Below are 23,445 nucleotides of genomic sequence, written 5' to 3' on the forward strand. Positions count from 1 at the left end.
AGGTTGCCTTTTCCAGACGGTATGTTTCAGCTCTTTCCAAAGATTCTCAATAGGATTTAGGTCAGGGCTAATAGAAGGCCACTTCAGAATAGTCCAATGTTTTCCTCTTAGCCATTCTTGGGTGTTTTTAGCTGTGTGTTTTGGGTCATTATCCTGTTGCAAGACAAATGACTTGCGACTGAGACCAAGCTTTCTGACACTGGGCAGCACATTTCGCTCTAGAATCCCTTGATAGTCTTGAGATTTCATTGTACCCTGCACAGATTCTAGACACCCTGTGCCAGATGCAGCAACACAGCCCCAGAACATAAGAGTCTCCTCCATGTTTCACAGTAGGGACAGTGTTCTTTTCTTGATATGCTTCATTTTTCCGTCTGTGAACATAGAGCTGATATGCCTTGCCAAAAAGTTCCATTTTTGTCTCATCTGTGCATAGAACATTCTCCCAGAAGCTTTGTGGCTTGTCAACTTGTAGCTTGGCAAATTCCTGTCTAGCTTTTTATGATTTTTCTTCAACAATGGTGTCCTGCTTGGTTGTCTCCCATGAAATCCACTTTGGCTCATACAACGACGGATGGTGCGATCTGACACTGATGTTCCTCGAGCTTGAAGTTCACCTTTAATCTGTTTAGAAATTTTTCTGGGCTCTTTTGCTACCATTCATATTATCTGTCTCTTTGATTTGTCATCAATTTTCCTCCTGCGGCCATGTCCAGGGAGGTTGGCTACAGTCCCATGGAGTTTAAATTTCTGAATAATATGTGCAACTGTAGGCACAGGAACATCAAGCTGCTTGGAGATGGTCTTATAACTTTTACCTTTAACATGTTTGTCTATAATTTTCTTTCTAATCTCCTGAGCAGGGGCGGGCTGGGCCGGGTGGCAGAGAGGCATTTGCCCCCCGGGCCGGTTAATTAGCGTCAGACAGGGCCGTACCGCTTGCCCGCCTGCCCCGCAACCACAGCGTGTCCATTACATGGTAGAAAACATGGCCGGCCGGCACGGCCCGTGGTAGTGAGGACTGGAGAGTGAGCGGCTGGCCACACACAGCAGAAAGACACAGAGACAGCGCGGGGCCGGAGGCTGAGACCTGGTTGCCGTGGCAGCCGACGGCGCTCTGGAATTGGAGCAGTAGGTGGGGGCTGGGGGGGGACAGAGGGTTCAGTGGCCCCTGTTACATTCTGCTGCGCCCAGCCACCAATCTTTTCTGTGTACATACAGTGCACAGGACCTGTGATGAGGTCACAGGAGGGGAGGAGTCAGGGGTCACATGATCAGGGGCCTCTTAGTAGATTCAGGACTCTGCTGTGCTGCTCGTCATCGTGCTGGATGAGGGCAAGTGTATGTGTGGGGTCAGGAGGGGTTTACAGGGTGGATGTAGCAGAGCCGCGTGTGTACGAGGTGTATTGAGCGGAGCCGCGTGTGTACGAGGTGTATTGAGCGGAGCCGCGTGTGTACGAGGTGTATTGAGCGGAGCCGCGTGTGTACGAGGTGTATTGAGCGGAGCCGCGTGTGTACGAGGTGTATTGAGCGGAGCCTCGTGTGTACGAGGTGTATTGAGCGGAGCCTCGTGTGTACGAGGTGTATTGAGCGGAGCCTCGTGTGTACGAGGTGTATTGAGCGGAGCCTCGAGTGTACGAGGTGTATTGAGCGGAGCCTCATGTGTGCGAGGTGTATTGAGCGGAGCCTCGTGTGTACGAGGTGTATTGAGCGGAGCCGCGTGTGTACGAGGTGTATTGAGCGGAGCCTCGTGTGTACGAGGTGTATTGAGCGGAGCCTCGTGTGTGCGAGGTGTATTGAGCGGAGCCGCGTGTGTGCGAGGTGTATTGAGCGGAGCCGCGTGTGTACGAGGTGTATTGAGCGGAGCCGCGTGTGTACGAGGTGTATTGAGCGGAGCCTCGTGTGTACGAGGTGTATTGAGCGGAGCCTCGTGTGTACGAGGTGTATTGAGCGGAGCCTCGAGTGTACGAGGTGTATTGAGCGGAGCCTCGAGTGTACGAGGTGTATTGAGCGGAGCCTCGTGTGTACGAGGTGTATTGAGCGGAGCCTCGTGTGTACGAGGTGTATTGAGCAGAGCCGCGTGTGTACGAGGTATATTGAGCGGAGCCCTGTGTCTAGAAAGTGTACGGAGCGGAGCCGCGTGTGTACGGAGCGGAGCCGTGTGTATGGGCTGTATGGAGCACAGCTGTGTGTGCACGTGGCGTACGAAACGGAGCCCTGTGTGTACGGAGCTGAGCCGTGTGTGTGCTGCGCAGAAAGCCATGTGTGTATGAGGTGGAGCCGCGTGTGTACGAGGTGTATGGAATAAAGCCGCATGTGTACAAGGTTTACGGAGTGGAGCCATGTGTGTACAGAGTGTGGCCACGGCAGAGCTGCATGTGTATGAGGTTTACAGAGTGAAGCCATGTGTGTACTGAATGGAGCCATGTGTGTGCGAGGTGTACGGAGCGGAGCCGTGTGTGTATGAGGTGTGCAGAGCCATGCGTGTACAAGGTGTATGGTGGAGAGCAATTATACCTCCCAACCGTCCCAGATGCAGCGGGACTGTCCCGATTTTGAGAGAGAGTCTGCCCGGTACACAGGAGTACACGGCGGGGCCCGAGGAGCACTTTAAAATTTGCACGTGACGTTCCACCAGAAATGACGTGCTAGAAGCTTACCAGAAATGAGGAGATTGTGACGGAACCATGGAGGCACTTCAGGGAATGCTTCAGATCCATTACTGTGTCCTCCGACGACAGCGCGGACAGCTGGATCGCCTTGGACTCGGGGATGTCGGCCATGACATGTCCTGCACCGGGAGGCTCAGGTGAGCATTACAATGGGAGCCGGGCTGCTATAGTATCTTTATAGAATTTTTCTTTTTCTCTCGCTCTGTTCTTTCTTTATTTCTCTCGCTAATCTTTCTTTTTTTTCTTTCTCTCTCTGTTCTTTCTTTCCCCTCTTTCTTTCTCTCTCTGTTCTTTCTTTCCCCTCTTTCTTTCTCTCTCTAATCTTTCTCTCTAATCTTTCTTTCTCTCTCTCTGATTTTCTTTCTCTCTCTAATCTTTCTTTTTTCTTTCTCTCTCTCTGTTCCTTCTTTCTTTCTCTCTCTGTTCTTTCTTTCCCCTCTTCCTTTCTCTCTCCACATTTTAGAGGGCCACATCCCCATTACAGAAGGTCACATCCCCATTACACAGGGTCACATCCACATTTTAGAGAGTAACATACACATTTTAGAGGGTCACATCCACATTTTAGAGGACTACATCCACATTTTAGAGGGTCACAATCACATTGTAGAGAGTCACATCCACATTTTAGAGGGTCACAATGTGGATGTGACTCTCTGCAATGTGGATGTGACCGTCTATAATGGATGTGACCCTCTATAACAGGGGTGGACAATTAATTTTCCTGAGGGGCCACATGAGAGACCATGACTGTCGTGGAGAGCCAAACCAATAGGCCAAAATTAATTCTTCTCAATATTAATAGATATTTTATAATTAATATATTATTGATAATATTATTAATTGTATCAGAATTGCATATTGAGCAGAATTATGAATGCCGACATCCCCCTATATATCGTTTGAACCCGAGCACAGCCCCTTCAGTATATTGTATGAGCCCCCCAGAAGCCCCTTATATGCGGTATGAAACCCACACAGCCTCCCTATATATACAGCATGAGCCCCACACAGCCTCCTTATATACAGCATGAGCCCCACACAGCCTCCATATATACAGCATGAGCCCCACACAGCCTCCATATATACAGCATGAGCCCCACACAGCCTCCTCATATATTGCATGAGCCCCACACAGCCTCCCCATATACTGCATGAGCCCCACACAGCCTCCCCATATACTGCATGAGCCCCACACAGCCTCCCCATATACTGCATGAGCCCCATACAGCCTCCCTATATACACTGCATGAGCCTCACACAGCTTCCCTATATATTGCATGAGCCCCACACAGCCTCCCCATATATTGCATGAGCCCTACACAGCCTCCCCATATACTGCATGAGCCCCACACAGTCTCCCCATATACTGCATGAGCCCCACACAGTCTCCCCATATACTGTACGCTGCATGAGCCCCACACAGTCTCCCCATGTACACTGCATGAGCCCCACACAGTCTCCCCATGTACACTGCATGAGCCCCACACAGTCTCCCCATATTCACTGCATGAGCCCCACACAGTCTCCCCATATACACTGCATGAGCCCCACACAGTCTCCCCATATACACTGCATGAGCCCCACACATTCTCCCCATATACACTGCATGAGCTCCACACAGCCTCCCCATATACTGCATGAGCCCCACACAGCCTCCATATATACACTGCATGAGCCCCACACAGCCTCCCTATATACTGCGTGAGACCCACACAGCCTCCATATATGCGGCATGAGCCTCACACAGCCTCCCTTTATACACTGCATGAGCCCCACACAAGCCTCCCTATATACACTATGGGCAGCAGCAGCACCATATCACCCCCTCATGTCACCCCAGGTGTGCAGCGCCATGTCGTCACCCACTCCAGGTGTGCAGCGCCATGTCGTCACCCACTCCAGGTGTGCAGCGCCATGTCGTCACCCACTCCAGGTGTGCAGCACCATGTCGTCACCCACTCCAGGTGTGCAGCACCATGTCGTCACCCACCCCAGGTGTGCAGCATCATATGTCATCACCCACCCCAGGTGTGCAGCATCATATGTCGTCACCCACCCCAGGTGTGCAGCATCATGTCGTCACCCACCCCAGGTGTGCAGCATCATGTCGTCACCCACCCCAGGTGTGCAGCATCATGTCGTCACCCACCCCAGGTGTGCAGCATCATGTCGTCACCCACCCCAGGTGTGCAGCATCATGTTGTCACCCACCCCAGGTGTGCAGCATCATATGTCGTCACCCACTCCAGGTGTGCAGCATCATATGTCGTCACCCACTCCAGGTGTGCAGCATCATATGTCGTCATCCACCCCAGGTGTGCAGCATCATGTTGTCACCCACCCCAGGTGTGCAGCATCATGTTGTCACCCACTCCAGGTGTGCAGCATCATATGTCGTCACCCACCCCAGGTGTGCAGCATCATATGTCGTCACCCACTCCAGGTGTGCAGCATCATATGTCGTCACCCACCCCAGGTGTGCAGCATCATATGTCGTCACCCACCCCAGGTGTGCAGCATCATATGTCGTCACCCACCCCAGGTGTGCAGCATCATATGTCGTCACCCACCCCCAGGTGTGCAGCATCATATGTCGTCACCCACCCCCAGGTGTGCAGCATCATATGTCGTCACCCACCCCCAGGTGTGCAGCATCATATGTCGTCACCCACCCCCAGGTGTGCAGCATCATATGTCGTCACCCACCCCCAGGTGTGCAGCATCATATGTCGTCACCCACCCCCAGGTGTGCAGCATCATATGTCGTCACCCACCCCCAGGTGTGCAGCACCATGTCGTCACCCCCATAGCCTCCCCATGCCCACCCAAATGGCCCATACACATAAGGAAAAAAAACACCACATACTCACCTCGTCCCATTCCCTGTCACTGTGCTTCTCTCCCTGCCTCCGGTGCACAGATTCTCCGGAGTAAACAGCTGACGCGATGACGTCATTTCATCATGTCAGCTGTTTCACACACTGATGGAGGAAGTGGCCGGAGGCCCCTCCTCCACTAAAGGAGTCAGCAGCGGTGCACATGGAAACAGCGAGAGGCCAGGCGGGCATCGTGTGGCCCGTGGACCTCTGATTTCCAGCCTCACAGCTGTCTCGTTCCAGATGTGGCCCCCGGGTCGTACTTTGCCCAGGTCTGCTCTATAATGTGGATGTGACCCTCTGTAATGAGGATTTTAACCTCTGTAATATGGAATGTGACCCTCTATAATGTGGATGTGACCCACTACAGAGTCCCACTCCTACTCCAGTCCCTGCTGCCTGATAATCACAGCTTTCATGTGTCTTGCTGCTTTCCACCAGTCTTTCACACTGCTTTTGGGTGACCTTATGCCACTCCTGGTAAAAAAAAAAATGTAAGCAGATCATCTTTGTTTGATGGCTTGAGACTATCCATCTTCCTCTTGATTACATTCCAGAGTTTTTCAATGGGGTTCAGGTCTGGAGATTGGGCTGGCCATGACAGGGATTTGATATGGTGGTCTCTTAATTTTTTTTTTTTCATAAATATATATATCACTGCGCTGAAAATATGGGGCTGAGATATCAGCTGGTTGTATAGACACTACTACAACCACTTCCAATAATTTAGTAAAATTACGGTAGTATTACCATGTAGTGACGGTGGTGGTATAGCGTGCCGAGGGTTCAGAGAGCTGGACCTGCAGCAAGGCAGGATTTGTGCTGATATCAATTTATGGTATGCTGTGGACCCCTGGCTGACACGCTTATTTGAGCACTTGCATATGTTTTCGCTGGTGATACAGTAACAGAGCCTTTTTTCTATCGATAAGTATTTAGGGTGTGTGCACACGTTGCGGATTCTGCTGCGTTGTACAGTACCATTTCAGTCTATGCAAAAAAAAAAAACGGTGCAAAATTTTCTGCGCGGATTTGCTGCGGTTTTCAAAACCGCAGCATGTCAATCCTTTGTGCGGATGCCATGACAGGTGTCAAACCGCAATCTAAACCGCACTAAATCCGCAGATAAACCACAGGTCTTTTGACCTGCGGATTTGGACAAATCTGCATGGAAAAATCCGCAGCAGAATCCGCAACGTGTGCACACACCCTTATTGTTCCTCAACCATTTTTATCAAATGGGTAGTTAGGTGTACCTCTGTCGCACATGTGCTATACTCAAGTGCTACTACATGAGACCCAAACCTTAAGATGGGCCGCGGCCCGCGCCATGGTGGGCCACTGCATTGTGCTTGCCCCCCAGGCTAAAATTTGCCAGCCAGCCCCTGCTCCTGAGACAACTCTTTCCTTTGTTTCCACTGGTCCATGTTGAGTGTGATACACACCATGTCACCAAACAGCACAGTGAGTATCTGTAGCCCTCTAATACAGGCCACTCACTGACTCCAAGATTGTAGACACCTGTGATGCTAATTAGTGGACACACCTTGATTTAACATGTCCCTTTTGTCACCTTATTTTCAGGGGTACCATCATTTCTGTCCAGGCCTATTTCATGAGTTTTATTTTTTTTTAAATTCTGTGGAAGCATGGTTGAAAAGCAATGTCTGACTTTCATTTGTTCATTTTCATACATTTTTTATTTATTATTACTTTTGTCAGATTCAAGTTATTTCTGTGACCATTGTGGGTTTTTCTGTCATTAAACGAGGGGTAACAACAATTTTGACCACGTGTGTATTCAAAGTGTGTTTAAAGGTAAATTATCCTCAAGAATCCACAATTACCACAAATTGTGAAGGTTCTGTGGTCTTGGCGGTGATGGGGCGTCCTGTGGCCGCACTGATTGGTGTACTGCTGGCAGAATTAATTGATTTGCTTTCCCCCCTGCTCCTCGGCTGTTTCCATAATTATACAGTAAGGGGTAACTAATGAGGCGGCCACTGATCTCCGGCAGAGAGAAGTGCTGCACTGAATCTGCAGAGACTGGATGATAAATGTGTAGTGTAAAGATGTTCATGTGTAAGAGAAGTGTGAAAATAAAGCGATGCAGAACACTACAACCCCCAACATGACTATAGCATAATCAATGAAAAGGCATTCATGTAGCACATAATCATTATTTGGGTATGGGTCTAGAATTTATGGTCCCCCCCCTCAATAAATAAATTGCAGAAACTGACTATAATCGGGCGGTGGAGTACTCCAAACATGTCCCGTTTTAACTGGCACCTGTGGCTACAGTACAAATATTGGATAGGACACCATCATATGATACCTCCCATTGAGAAAGCTATACATGAAACGCGCGTCGTGGGACTGCTGGTGGGCTCACTCAATTCTCCCTCTCCATGAGTAAGCAACACTACGTTTAATTCACTTTTTCTGTTTCACCGTTTTGCTTATGGCTACTTGGTCTTCTTAATAACATGTGGTTTCTTGAGATTGATTGAATAGGTCACGTTGGATACTACAACCCCCAACATGACTAGAGCACAGTTATGTTATACTCTTCACTTTGGATACTACAACCCCCAACATGACAATACACCTAGAAATGACAATAATATAATCCTACTATACTGTACACATAGAGTACTGTACACATAGAGTACTATAACCCCCAACATGACTAAAGCACAGTTATGTTATACTATACATGTTGGAAACTACAAACCCCAACATGACCCCCTAGAAATGACAATAATACAATACTATTATAATCTACCCATAGGGTACTACAACCCCCAACATGACTATAGCACAATTCTGTTATACTCTAAACATTGGATGCAATAACACCCAGAATAACAAAACCCCTTTAAATCCTATTAAATATATTCTGCACATAGGGTAGGGTACAATAACCCCAAACATGACAAGACACTTAGAAATGGCTATAAAACAATCCTATTATGCTACTGTACATACAAATGCTTCTCACAAAATTAGAATATCATCAAAAAGTTAATTTATTTCAGTTCTTCAATACAAAAAGTGACACTATATTATATAGAGTCATTACAAACAGAGTGATTTATTTAATGTGTTTTTCTGTTAATGTTGATGATTATGGCTTACAGCCAATGAAAACCCAAAAGTCATTATCCCAGTAAAGTAGAATAATTAACAAAAACACTTGGAAAGGCTTCCTAAGCGTTTATAAAGGTCCTTTAGTCTGTTTCAGTAGCTCCACAATCATGGGGAAGACTGCTGGCCTGACAGATGTCCAGAAGGCAGTCATTGGCACACTCCACAAGGAGGGTAAGCCACAAAAGGTCATTGCTAAAGAAGCTGGCTGCTCACACAGTGCTGTATCCAAGCATAGTAATGGAAAGATGAGTGGGAGGAAAAAGTGTGGTAGAAAAATGTGCACAAGCAACCGGGATAACCGCAGCCTTGAAAGGATTGTTAAGAAAAGGCCATTCAAAAATTTTGGGGAGATTCACAAGGAGTGGACTGCTGCTGGAGTCATTGCTTCAAGAGCCACCACACACAGACGTATCCAGGACATGGGCTACAAGTGTCACATTCCTTGTGTCAAGCCACTCATGACCAACAGACAATCCCAGAATCCCAGAAGCCTCTTACCTGGGCCAAGAAGAAAAAGAACTGGACAGTTGCTCAGTGGACCAAGGTGTTGTTTTCAGATGAAAGTAAATTTTGCATTTCATTTGGAAATCAAGGTCCCAGAGTCTGGAGGAAGAGTGGAGAGGCCACAATCCAAGCTGCTTGAGGTCTAGTGTGAAGTCTCCACAATCAGTGATGGTTTGGGGAGCCATGTCATCTGCTGGTGTAGGTCCACTGTGTTTTATCAAGACGAAAATCAGCGCAGCCGTCTACCAGGAAATTTTAGAGCACTTCATGCTTCCCTCTGCCGACAAACTTATTGGAGATGGAAATTTCATTCTCCAGTAGGACTTGGCACCTGACCACACTGCCAAAAGTACCAATACCTGGTTTACAAAGAACAGTATCACTGTGATTGATTGGCCAGCAAACTCGCCTGACCTTAATCCCATAGAGAATCTATGGGGCATTGTCAAGAGGAAGATGAGAGACATCAGACCCAACAATGCAGATGAGCTGAAGGCTGCTATCAAAGCAACCTGGGCTTCCATAACACCTCAGCAGTGCCACAGGCTGATCGTCTCCATGCCACGCCGCATTGATGCAGTAACTGATGCCAAAGGAGCCCCGACCAAGTATTGAGTGCATTTACTGACCATACATTTCAGTAGGCCAACAATTCGGATTTTAAAATCATTTTTCAAGCTGGTGTTATAAAGTATTCTAATTTACTGAGATAATGACTTTTGGGTTTTCATTGGCTGTAAGCCATAATCATCAACATTAACAGAAATAAACACGTGAAATAGATCACTCTGTCTGTAATGCCTCTATGGAATATGAAATTCACATTTGTATTGAAGAAATGAATTAAATTCACTTTTTAATGATATTCTAATTTTGTGAGAAGCACCTGTACATGGGACACTACAACTCCCAACATTAATAGACCAATCGGCTTTACCATGATACTTTTATTTTATAATGTGGGCTTAGGACACTGCAACCCCCAATGTGAGCCGACCACTAAACATGACTCTTATGCTCTATGCATGGAGTACTACAACCCCCAACATTTCTCAGCCAGTGGAAATTACCATAATATATAAATAAAATATTCTATATACTGGACAAAACCATAATAGACTTCTAGTGTATCCATACACAGAACACTGCAACTCCCAACATGACCTGACTACTGGACATACTGTAACTAGTTCTATTATACCCTGTACAAAAACACTACAACCCCCAGCATGATGATAATACTATTCTATTACAGCAGTTTCCCAGTTCTGGTGTCATTGGTCATCTGTGGGATACATCATTAGACCATGTGTGTTATTGTAGTGACCAGCTCGCTGTTATCAGCCTGTGTTCTTTCAGCTGCTGTCACTTTTTTGGATCCATCGCAGGAACTAAATAAAGAAACCTTGTAATGTTCCCATCTGGAGCGCCCCGGCGTATTAATAGCAGGGTCACCCGTTTCCCCGCTGCGCGGTCTCCGCTCTGTAATGAGGCTGCAGAACAGAAGCCAAGCGCAAATCCGAAACATATCACACGGTATAGAAGACACCTATGTAGGGTCCAACCCCAGAATTCCAGAATATTTGGGACATTCCTAGTAATCCAGTATAGGGGTATATTTGGTAAAATAAATAAGTATTTGGATTATTGGATGCTAGATTATTAGAGTTGCTGGATTATTGGATGATGGAGTATACAAATTCTGAACAATTGGATGCCGCATTATTCTAGTTTCTGAATTATTGGATGCCACGTTATTATAGTTTCTGGATAACTGGATGCCAGTTTATAAGAATCCGGGATTATTGGATGCCACATTATTATAGTTCCTGAAATATTTAATGCCAGATTATAACAATTCTGGATTATTAGATGACATATATTTTTAGAGTTCAGGATTATTGGATTTCAGATTGTTAGTTTCTCAATTGTTGGCTGCCAGATTAGGGTTTCTGAATTATTGGATGGCAGATGAATGGACTTTACCTGTAATTAGAATGTTTTAGCAGTTGGCCCAAAATGTGCTGCACATGGTGGACACTCTTCTGGCCGCACTCCACAACTTTTTGTGTTTTTGCTCCAGTCGCAGTCCAGTTTTGGTCTTCTTGGAGAGCCTGATCCTGAAAGGGTTCATGAATAGTTATAGGGGATTGTGTGACAGCTTCCCGCACTTCATGGCTGGATGCACAGAATCCGCAGGTTTACTGCAGAGCTGGGAATTGGCGAGGAGATGGGGAGAACATTGCAGTGACGGCACAGCGGCTTTATTGTGATTGATGAGAAGGCAGATGGCAGAAGATCATGAATAATAAATTATGATGAGGGTGGGAGAACCCAAAGTCTCTGAGGAGAGAGGAGCTCACACATTGGGATGCTAGTTGCACACTTACAGCCTTAAAGGGATTGTCCAGGAAAACCTGACTGCTTCTTCCAGTAACAGGTGTGATATTGCAGCTGAGCCCTATTCAGTTCAATGGAGCTGAGCTGTAATGCAGCTCATACATCGATGGTCAGACAGCAGCCATGCTTTTCCAATTCTGGACTACCCCTTTAAGGTTCTGTACATTCACACACACTACATGATGGTGCCTTAAGAGTCCATACAACCAGCCACCACCATCATTAGAGTGGGGGGACCACACTCATCGGTATGTCAGTCCTGCCCTGATGTGCAGTGATGGCGGTGCCACTTGAGTTGTGATTTCACAGGATTTCCCAAGCGTGCCAGTCTCCATATTCTGTGCCAGCTATACAACGTAACTATCCCATGTGCCCTTTTGAAGGGTTTGTACAGGGTGGGCCGGTGGGCCATTTATATGAATACACCTGGGTGGGCCATTTATAAAGCTGGAATCCAAAATGGCCGACTTCAAAATGGCCACTATGGTCACCACTCATCTTGAAAAGTTTTCCCCCTCCCATATACTAATGTGCCACAAACAGGAAGTTGATATCATCAACCATTCCCATTTAGCATAGCATAGTAACATAGTTATTAAGGTTGAAGGAAAACTTTAAGTCCATCTAGTTCAACCCATATCCTATCCTAACTTGCCCTAACATGTTGATCGAGAGGAAGGCAAAAAAACCCCATGTGGCAAACAGTAAGCTTCACATTGGGGAAAAAAATTCCTTCCCGACTCCACATACAGCAATCAGACTAGCTCCCTGGATCAACGCAATATTAACGAAACTAGTGTATATACCCTGTAATATTATACTTTTCAAGAAAGGCATCCAGTCCCTTCTTAAATTTTAGTAGAGAATCACTCATTACAACATCATATGGCAGAGAGTTCCATAGTCTCACTGCTCTTACAGTAAAGAATCCGCGTCTGTGAGTATGCTTAATTTAGGTTCATCTATATAAATGGCCCACCCTGTAGAATGTTATAAAGAATAGTTGCAACGTTTCATACACTATTTTTCAATTAACCATATTCAATATCTGTGCTTGTGGTCAGCGAATGGGTTACTCATTTTTACGTTCACGTTCAGCAAACCCTGTACACAGCTGGTCCTGGTCTGGTCTCATCTGCAAAGTGGATAAAGTTGTGTCCATTCTGCAATGTGAGCAAAATACATCAGAAGAAATGATAGTTTGCAACAATGTACAGGGTGTTTCACTCACTACCTTACCTGGAAACATTGCTGTAACTTCTAAGAGAGATGATTTACTGTACTGTAATGTGGACCATACAAACCTGGGTTCATGAGAAACTGATGCTTTAAAGCAGGTGTTGAAAATGAGCATTGTTCGCATCCAAGGCTGCACGCGTCTTTCCATATTGTTGAATGTATTCCGCAGGAAGTCTGGGGTCGCTGCCTGAATTCCTCGCTGTATGTTCTCTCGGAGCGCCTGTAGTTTTCTTAGCTTATTACTATGCACCTGACCTTTCATATGGCCCCAGAGGAAAAAATCCTACTGTGAAAAATCAGGAGATCTGGGTGACTACAATCCCTTGGAGATTAAAAGAATGCTTCCATGCACAGTTTGGACGGTGGATTTCAACCTCCAAACTTCTTTAGAAACTCACCTCGGCACCTCTTTGAGGACACAGTTTTCCAAGTAGTTTTGACAATGAAAACTCTCTCCTCCAAACTGTATCTGTACATTGTTAACAAATGAAGAAGGAATTGTCAGGCGTGAACTGCATGTACCACACATAAGCTACCGACGTGCAGCAACTCTGTCTGATGGTGGACATGACCAGATGGGCAACAAGTCAGCGAGAGGTTGATTGGTTCATGAGAAGTGAGAATGTGAAGTATCTACACTCCCAATTTCAGCACCGTCCATGTCTCTCTTAAAAGTTACAGCAATTTTTCCAGATAAAGTAGTGAGTGAATCACCATGTATCAGATTCCAGTGGCCACCATGACTGGACATATTTGATATTTTAGGTTGATGCTGAAAGGTCACTATCTATTTGTGGGGTTACTCAGTCATGAATGTATGACAATGTACCACTGGTCATACAGGTCACTGTAGCCATTAGTAGGGCTTGCTATGCAGTATTGCAGGCTTGGAGGGTCCTACTAGGTCTCCACATCCTGGTCCTCCTCCGCCCTTGCCCACTAAAATGCTCCGCGTGTATTATGTCAATAAGGAGTGCAGCGCTAGTACCCTTGGCAGTGACCCCATAACAGAAGCTTGGGGTGCATAAAATAGGAACGAGCGGTTGTAAAGGCAATAACCCTCTTCCCCCACCCCCATATCCCTAATATAATGCGCTGTAAATAAAGTCCCTTTTATGACTGTACTCTGTGCTCCTGTTTTATTGAGGCAGTTGGTGATAAAAATGAATTAAGATTCTGCCTTCTAGTGACATTTGCGCTGCTCAGTCCACATGGCGAACTATGCAATAAAAGAGATGCCCCGGCCCTTTATAAGACTTGGCCATAATGTAAAGTCCTGTATAATCATTCTGTCCTTGCTGTAAGAGAATCCGGCTCCCTATATACAGACTTCATGGTGAGCTTGTGCTTTTATACAGGAGCCAACCAGAACAGGCAGAGTTGCAAAGTATTTTATTTTATTCGTTTATATAGCGCCATTAATTCCGCAGCGCTTTGCACACATTATCATCACTGTCCCCGATGGGGCTCACAATCTAAATTCCCTATCAGTATGTCTTTGGAGTGTTGGAGGAAACTGGAGTACCCAGAGGAAACCCACGCAAACACGGGGAGAACATATAAACTCCTTACAGATGTTGACCTTGGTGGGATTTGAATCCAGGACCCCACCGCTGCAAGGCTGCAGTGCTAACCACTGAGCCACCATGCCACCCCAGAGTGGAGGGGGATAGAAGTATATTTTTGAATATCTCTGGGTCTAACATTTCTGCTTTTCTAAGTTAGTCCGCCAGTGTAGAGCATGGTGGAGTGAAAGCGCAGCAGCCTCATTATGATAAAACAAATTGTAGATTTTCAGCTGTGTCATCTTCTAAAAGATAATGCTGCTAATATGGAATCGTGGATCCCAGCTGTGCCTTTTTAGAGTAATGCTGCAGGTTAAAGCATGGGACAGCAAAAAACTTTACTGGGAAAAACTGGGATGCATGTACAGTGGGGAAAAAAAGAATTTAGTCAGCCAACAATTGTGCAAGTTGTCCCATTTAAAAAGATGAGAGAGGCTGTAATTGACATCATAGGTAGACCACAACTATGAGAGTCAAAATGAGAAAACAAATCCAGAAAATCACCTTGTCTGATTTGGCAAGATTTATTTTGCAAATTATGGATGAAAATAAGTATTTGTTCATTAGCAAAAGTTCAACTCAATATTTTGTTGTATATCCTATGTTGATAATGACAGAGGTCAAACGTTTTCTGTAAATCTTCACAAGGTTGGCACACACTGTTATGTTGGCCCATTCCTCCATGTAGATCTCCTCTAGAGCAGTGATGCTTGGGCCTGTCGCTGGGCAACGAGGACTTTCAAATCCCTACAAAGGTTTTCTATGGGGTTGAGACCTGGAGACTGGCTAGGCCACTCCAGGACCTTCATATGCTTCTTATGAAGCCACTCCTTCAGTGCCCTGGTGGTGTGCTTGGGATCATTATCATGCTGAAAGACTCATCCACGTTTCATCTTCAATGCCCTTTCTGATGGAAGGAGGTTTGCACTCAAAATCTCATGATACATGGCCCCATTCATTCTTTCATGTACATGGATCAGTCGTCCTGGTCCCTTTGCAGAGAAACAGCACCAAAGCATGATGTTTCCACCCCCATGCTTCACAGTAGGTATGGTGTTCTTTGGATGCAACTCAGCATTCTGTCTCCTCCAAACACATTGGAGAAAAAAGGATTTAGTTCAGCTCACCCCTCATTGATGTTGCAGCAAGGTCCGAGCAAGGACACGTCTCCACTTGGACGTCTTGGAATACTTCATAGAAAAAGGAAAGTCCAGCTCAAGGAGTAAAATCCAGAATTTTCTTTATTTCATTAAAATACAAGTATGGCTGCTATAGACATCATTGCGGTTGTTACCCTGACAAGGGATAGCCGCACAGAAAGTGCCCAGGAGGTTCTGTATGCGTTTCGAGCGGTATACACTCTTAGACTCAGAAAGACTTCTGTGTCCAATCTTCTTCTGGATAATCCAAATGCTCTCTAGCAAGCTTCATATGGGCAGGACATGTACTGGCTTAAGCAAGGGGACACATCTAGCACTGCAGGATCTGAGTCCCTGGCAACGTAATATGTTACTGATGGTAGCCGTTGTTATGGTGGTCTTACTTCTATGCAGGTCATTCACTAGGTCCCCCCCATGTGGTTCTGGGATTTTTGCTCACCGTTCTTGTGATCATTTTGACCCCACGGGGTGAGATCTTGCATGGAGCTCCAGATCGAGGGAGATTATCAGTGGTCTAGTATGTCATCAATTTTCTTATTTTAGCTCCCACAGTTGATTTCATCACACCAAGCTGCTTGCCTGTTGCAGATTCAGTCTTCCCAGCCTGGTGCAGGGCTACAATTTTGTTTCTGGTGTCCTTCGAGAGCTCTTTGGTCTTCACCATAGTGGAGTTTGGAGTGTGACTGTTTGAGGTTGTGGACAGGTGTCTTTTATACTGATAACAAGTTCAAACAGGTGTCACTACAACAGGTAATGAGCGGAGGGCAGAGGAGCCTCTTAAAGAAGAAGTTACAGGTCTGTGAGAGCCAAAAATCTTGCATGTTTTTAGATAACCAAATACTTATTTTCCACCATAATTTACAGAATAAATCTTGCCAAATCAGACAAGGTGATTTTCTGGATTTGTTTTCTCATTTTGACTCTCATAGTTGTGGTTTACCTATGATGTCAATTACAGGCCTCTCTCATCTTTTTAAGTGGGAGAACTTGCACAATTGGTGGCTGACCAAATACTTTTTTCCCCCACTGCATTTAATGATTTCTGATTGATACTGGACATCACTTAGAGGCACAACTATAGTGAGTTTGAGGGTCGCAGTTGCACCCGGGTGGGCTAAAATGGCCCTTTGGCCCCTATGAGACCAATTCTATTAAATACCCATGAGAACTGGGGTCTCTGTATGAGATTTTTAATTAGGGTCAACAAGCGTCAAGTATTGTAAAGTCAAATGGATAGTGTGCTGAGCTGCGGACCACTAGCGGGAGTCGGTTACCCATAGGATCGGCCGCAGTTTCCTCCACCCCTGATGTAATTGCAGGGAACAGCATCAGCATAGAATTGATTTTTTTTTTGCTTCCATTACACTCTGCTAATTGCCGCTTCTCTCCGTGGGGAGATTTTAAGAGCTGTCTGATTATCAAATCCTCCCATTAATAAGCCAGGGCTGGATCTGTCATGTCACAGGTGAAAATGCAAACGTTTGTATGTCTGCCGCTGACAACCATTGTACCGTAACCCAACTTCTTATTATCCAGTCTGCAGACAATCGTGTTATTTCCTTCCATTACAGTCAGGATTTGAAAAGGTCTGCAGTCTCCATTTAAAAATGTCAGTCTCATCTCCGCCATGATTGATGCGGTATGAATTGCGGCGGCGTTTGCCTCTTGCGGACAGGCGGCAGGCGATTACAGTCTGGAATAGCCATTCATTATCACAGTCAAAATTAATAGATGCAGCAAAACTTGCACAAACATCAGTACTCAATGGAGCAAACATCTACAAGCAAATTCTTGGGGACAAGCATCATGGCTCCTGGAGCATCTCTGTTCTAGTTTCTGCCTCCATCCAAAACCCTACATTTACACAGCTGATGACTTGTTACAGTGTATCCATTCTAGAGATCCTTTGTGAGGGGAACACAACTGCAGTAAGGTTCTCTGTGTGCCACAGTGTATCAGATCTGTGTCACTTCTGGGTTTGTCTCATCAAGAATTACAGTACCTATACTGATACATTGTAGCAAATCCTCAGCCTGCCATGGTCTCCAAGCGAGGAGCATGCTCCTACAGCAGTGCCTTATTGTAATGCAGTCTGAATCTGATTCTTTCTCAGCCCATTGGTGCCCTAGGAAAACAAGATCCCTTCATTGAAGAGAGGATCCCATTTCCAGGTGACAACTCTAAACCCGTCTCAAGTGATGACATCACCCCTGTATTAACTTTAGCCCTAAACCAAGCATAACCAATAACCTTCATGCCTAGAAACGACAAATCCTGTGCGTTCACCTGCATAATATACTAAGAGTAACTTTCTAAATCATATTCTTTACTTATTTACCACTTATCTTAAATAACATAGTTGCCTTCTCCAGTCACATCTAAAGCTGCAGCAATCATTTTACTGGTTTTCAGTTTCCAGTGGAGGAACATTAATTGTGTTGGTTACAGAAAAGCTTTATCCACTAATATGTGACACAGTGTGCAAACTATGGCCTCTTTCACACTTCCGTTTTTGACAATCAGTCAAGATCCGCCAATTTGGAAAAAAAACGGATCCGCCATTTTTCTTTGAGGATCCGTTTTTTTTCCCCATTGACTTTCATTATTGGCGGATCTTGACGGATTGCCGTCCGTTGTATCCGTTTTTGTGCGGATCCGCCAAAATGTTGCTGTCCGTCAACATCCTCAAAGACTTCCAAACGGAGCTTGCAACGTTTTTTTGGCCGGCGGATCCTCCACACACTGATTTAACCCGAAATTCTGTCTGGGTGCCGGACAAAAAAAAAGAAAAAAAATTGTGTCTCTCTCTCCCTCTCCCTCCCTCTCCCTCTCTCCCTCCCTCTCCCTCTCTCCCTCCCTCTCCCTCTCTCCCTCCCTCTCCCTCTCCCCTTTTCCAGGCTGCGATTCCGTTTTTGGCGGATCCGTCCAAAAAACGGACAGGTGGCATCCGTTGTCATCTGTACTAAAACGGATCCGCTATCCGTCCTTTTGGCGGATTTTAACTGACACAAAAAACTGAAGTGTGAAAGAGGCCTATGCAGACGTTAATGTTTATATGCGAACACATTACTGTACAGGATCAGTAATGTAATGTATGTACACAGTGACTGCACCAGCAGAATAGTGAGTGCAGCTCTGGAGTATAATACAGGATGTAACTCAGGATCACAAATGTAATGCATGTACACAGTGACTGCACCAGCAGAATAGTGAGTGCAGCTCTTGGGTATAATATAGGATGTAACTCAGGATCAGTAATGTAATGTACGTACACAGTGACTGCACCAGCAGAATAGTGAGTGCAGCTCTGGGGTATAATACAGGATGTAACTCAGGATCAGTAATGTAATGTATGTACACAGTGACTGCACCAGCAGAATAGTGAGTGCAGCTCTGGAGTATAATACAGGATGTAACTCAGGATCAGTAATGTATGTACACAGTGACTGCACCAGCAGAACAGTGAGTGCAGCTCTGAGGTGTAATACAGGATGTAACTCAGGATCAGTAATGTATGTACACAGTGACTGCACCAGCAGAATAGGGATTGCAGCTCTGGGGTATAATACAGGATGTAACTCAGGATCAGTAATGTAATGTATGTACACAGTGACTGCACCAGCAGAATAGTGAGTGCAGCTTTTGAGTACAAGGATATAGTTTAGGATCAGTACTGGGATAAAAACTTATTGATAATTTACAGTGGTGTGAAAAAGTGTTCACCCCCTTCCTGATGTCATATTATTTTGCACTTAAATGTTTCCAATCACTAAACAAATGTAATTATTAGACAAAAATAACACAAGTAATCACAAAGTGCAGTTTATACATGAATGTCTTTTAATATTAAGGGAAGAAGAAATCCAAACCTACAGGGCCCTCTGTGAAAAAGTGTTTGCCCCATAAACCTAATAATCGGCTGGGCCGCTCATAGCAGCAATCACTGCAATCAAGTGTTTGCGTTAGCTGGCACTGAGTCTTTTACACTCTGGAGGAATTTTGGCCATTCATCTTTGCAGAATTGTTGTAATTCAGCCACATTAGAGGGTTTCTGAGCATGAACCGCCTGTTTAAGGTCATGCTACAGCATATCAATCGCATTAAGGTCAGGACTTTGACTAGGCCACTCCAAAGTCTTAAGTTTGTTTTTCTTAAGCCATTCAGATTTGCTGATGTGTTTTGTATCATTGTCCTGCTGTATATCCTAAGTGCGCTTCAGCTTGAAGTTACGAACCGATGGCCGGACATTCTCCTTCAGGATTTTTTGGTAGACAGCAGAATTCATGGTTCCATTTACCACAGCAAGTCTTGCAGGTCCTGAAGCAGCAAAACATCCCCAGACCATCACATTTTACTGTTGGTATGATGTTCCTTTTCTGAAATGCTGTGTTACTTTTATGCCAGATGAAATGGGACATACACCTTCCAAAAAGTTAAACGTTTTTCTCATCAGTCCACAGAGTATTCTCCCAAAAGTCTTGGGGATCATCAAGATGTTTTCTGGCAAAATTGAGACAAGCCTTTATGTTCTTATTGGTCAGCAGTGGTTTTTGTCTTGGTTCTCGGCCATGCAGGCCATTTTTGCCCAGTCTCTTTCTTATGGTGGAGTTATGAAATGAACACTGATATTAACTGAGGCAAGTGAGGCCTGTAGCTCTTTGGATGTTGTTGTGGGGTATTTTGCAACCTCTTGGATGAGTCATAACTGCGCTCTTGGGATAATTTTGATCAGCTAGCCACTCCTGGGAAGGTTCACCACTGTTTCATGTTTTTGCCATTTGTGAATAATGGCTCTCACTATGGTTCGCTAAAGTACCAAAGCTTGAGAAATGGCTTTACAACTTTTTACAGACTGCTAGACCTCAATTACTTTGTTTCTCATTTGTTCCAGAATGTATTTGGATTGCGGTATGATGTCTAGCTTTTGAGAAGCATTTGGTCTACTTCACTTTGTCAGGCAGGTCCTATTTAAGTGATTTTTTTTTTATTGATAACAGTTGTGGCAGTAATCATGCCTATGTGTGCTAGGGAATTTGAACTCAGCTTCCCAAGGATGTGATAAACCACAGTTAATGTTTAGGGGAGGGTCGGGCAATCACTTTTTCACACAGGGCCCTGTAGGTTTGGATATCTGTTTCCTGTAATAATAAAAACCTTCATTTAAAATCTGCAGTTTGTGATTAATTGTGTTATCTTTATCCCAGATTTACATTTGTTTGGTGTTCTGAAACATTTAAGTGACAAACATGCAAAAGGATAGGAAATCAGGAAGGGGGCAAAAACTTTTTTACACCTCTGTATATATCTGTCCTATCTTGATTACTTTTTTCCTGTTCCATTGTGTTAATAATGTTTGTCTATTTTTTTGTCTACTATTCTTGCTTAAGGAAACCACTCCATAAAGATGAAAATGGTACAACCAGGGCTGCTGAATATGCAATGACCCTCGAAACAGCCTAGAAGCACAGTACCAAGCATCATGGTCGCAGAACCCCCTCTACCCGTGCACCCTCTTGAAGGCGTTGAACTGCTGATTTGGAGAGGGGAGGCTTAAAAATCAAAGCTCTGTCCGAAGAGAACCGGGCATAGAGATGATCAGCGCTGGTTGCGTGGAGCCGAGCACGAAATGGAGCATAAAAACTGCCAATCAGATCCTCACAATGGGCCTCTCACTGCATAACTATAACTGCCTCTATAGGGCTGAGGAACTGGCTGAGAGGCGGAGGAGGACAGCATCACCTGCATGCACAGGATTTTCATACCCTGGAATATAAACCTTATTTTATTTTATCATGGGACGAGTCGTAAATGTAGAAAAATTATCCACAGATTTGCATGCACCTAATATTAAGGGTACACAGCAGCGGTGTCACTACTATGCAATAACACGAGGCTTGTGTCTCAAAGGCGACTACCTATGATAGAGACAACAGATTATCTCAAAATATAAGCAGCCCAATGCTGTGCTAGAAGTGCCAGACATGTAAGAGATTGGTGGCCGTCACATACAATGCATGGAAATTGGATACATTGTTGCAGTTTGGAACGTTGTAAGGTTTTTGTCTGGCACCACCCATCACATTCAACCAATAATGACTACGAGGAAACCCTACATATATATCGATGGATTGAATTGGTGCTCGATGGATCCTATTGAAGTTTCTGGAAAACACACAATTTATATTAATCTTCTTTTATTTATTCAAATCCACAGTCAGAGAGGATGAAGCTTTAATCCTATCTGGACAAGTAAGGATTAACCCGATGGCATGAACGTTCTTCTAGGGCCCATAGTAGCCAATCAGATCTGCTGTGATTCTGAATGGCCGATTCTATGGGTTACATAAAATTTTTGCCCCCTTGTAAACTGATGGGAAATCAACGGTAGTGACTGACCTGACTCTGATCTGTGCAGGAATAGGGGAAAAGCTATTTGATGTGAGGATTTAATTAGGGTCGGATTGGACTTTGCCATCAGATTCCAGTCCTGTAAGTTATTGGGTCGATGTGTTCCATAGACAGATCCATGCACATGTGAATGTTTTGGGTCCTTGGTCGGCCATCTGCTAAGCTCTTACTTGCCAACTCTTCCAGAATAAAGGGGACCAACCAGACTCCCAGAAGAGATGACAAGTCTCCGGGGAACTGCAGGTACCTTTCAGTAACCAGAAATTTGGAACAGTTTCTTGTGCCCTAGCATCAATGAAAAAGAAACCGAGTCACTGAGGGGGCGAAAAATGGATGTGAAATGGGTGGAGAATGTGAGGGTGTAGTCTATAAAAAGGGGCTATGGGAAGGGCTGAAAATTTCAAAAAAAGTCCTCACTCGTTATTTATAAAGTTAGTAGGACTGTAATGGGTCCGATTTGTCTTAGGGGTCATGGAGAGTGGCAAGTAATTACCAAATGTTTTGTCCTAGGTGGCGACACTCAGCCCCTTAATGGCGGCCCAGTTACTTGTTTTCCATGGGGCCCTTTCTATTCCGTATACACCAGTGAATGGATCTATGGTAGATTAAATCTATCATGGCCATTATAAAACGTTGTCAGATGCCCACTTGGCATTTTAATTACAGCTTGACAGGAATATCCCTTAGCTTTGGCTTATCCTATTGAACCACTATTACACTTCTATAGATTTTCCATCTTGCCTCAATGTAACATAACATATAAAAACTACCAAAAACTTTCGATTCAGAGCAGATATTATAACATTATATGAATTGTGACTATTACTCGTGTTGAATCCAATGAATATCTCACAGAATACCCCCCATATATACGGCTATCACATACTGCTCGAGTGCTCATCGTCTTTGCCGTTCAGACTCGCTACTGCCGGCTTCTCCCTCGCAGCCCGACATGACCCCTTCCCTAATAAATGTGACTCCTCATTCTATGTCATTGATGATGATTTCTTTTCATGTATTCTGCAATCTTCACAGCTTAGCGCAGCACGATGAACTGATTGTTTTACTATGCGTGGATCCTGGTAGGGTAACTCACTATACCCCATCATAATAAACACCATATATTGACCTACATCTTGTGCTCATTTTTTTCACAGGGGCAAGGGTGGGGACTTTTTTTTTGAGATAGGGGCTTATCTACAGGGTGGGCCATTTACATGGATACACCTAAATAAAATGGGAATGGTTGGTGATCGGCGCGCTGAATTTGCAGAATGGGCAAAACAAAAATTGGAACAGGACCCTTAGTTTACACAGAACATTATGTTCAGTGATGAAGCAAACTATTTTGGGTGGGCCATTTATATGGATACACCTATATAAAATGGGAATGGTGAGAGTTTTCTTGTGTAGGGTGTCTTGCATTGAAATCTGCTGCAATGACCCGGGTACTGCATTCACCAGA

At 44.9% G+C, this 23,445-nt stretch overlaps 1 protein-coding gene across 4 annotated transcripts in view; it reads left to right on the forward strand.

Annotated features, from left to right (window-relative positions):
• Positions 1–23,112, forward strand: part of PRIMA1 (proline rich membrane anchor 1) — a 93,865-nt gene extending 70,753 nt beyond the window's left edge. For 3 of the 4 annotated variants that reach the window (XM_073578103.1, XM_073578102.1, XM_073578104.1), the window contains exon 5: positions 20,960–23,112. In XM_073578103.1, coding sequence (XP_073434204.1) covers positions 20,960–21,032 — 73 coding nt within the window. In that variant the 3' untranslated portion in view covers positions 21,033–23,112. Of the gene's footprint in view, positions 1–17,685; positions 17,744–20,959 lie in introns of all 4 variants that reach the window. The other variant, XM_073578105.1, reaches the window with a different exon arrangement.
• Positions 23,113–23,445: the final 333 nt, after the last annotated feature.

The sequence above is a fragment of the Dendrobates tinctorius genome, unplaced genomic scaffold (genome assembly GCF_039654945.1).
Source record: "Dendrobates tinctorius isolate UK_male_01 unplaced genomic scaffold, ASM3965494v1 ptg000058l, whole genome shotgun sequence".
Classification (NCBI taxonomy): Eukaryota; Metazoa; Chordata; class Amphibia; order Anura; family Dendrobatidae; genus Dendrobates; species Dendrobates tinctorius.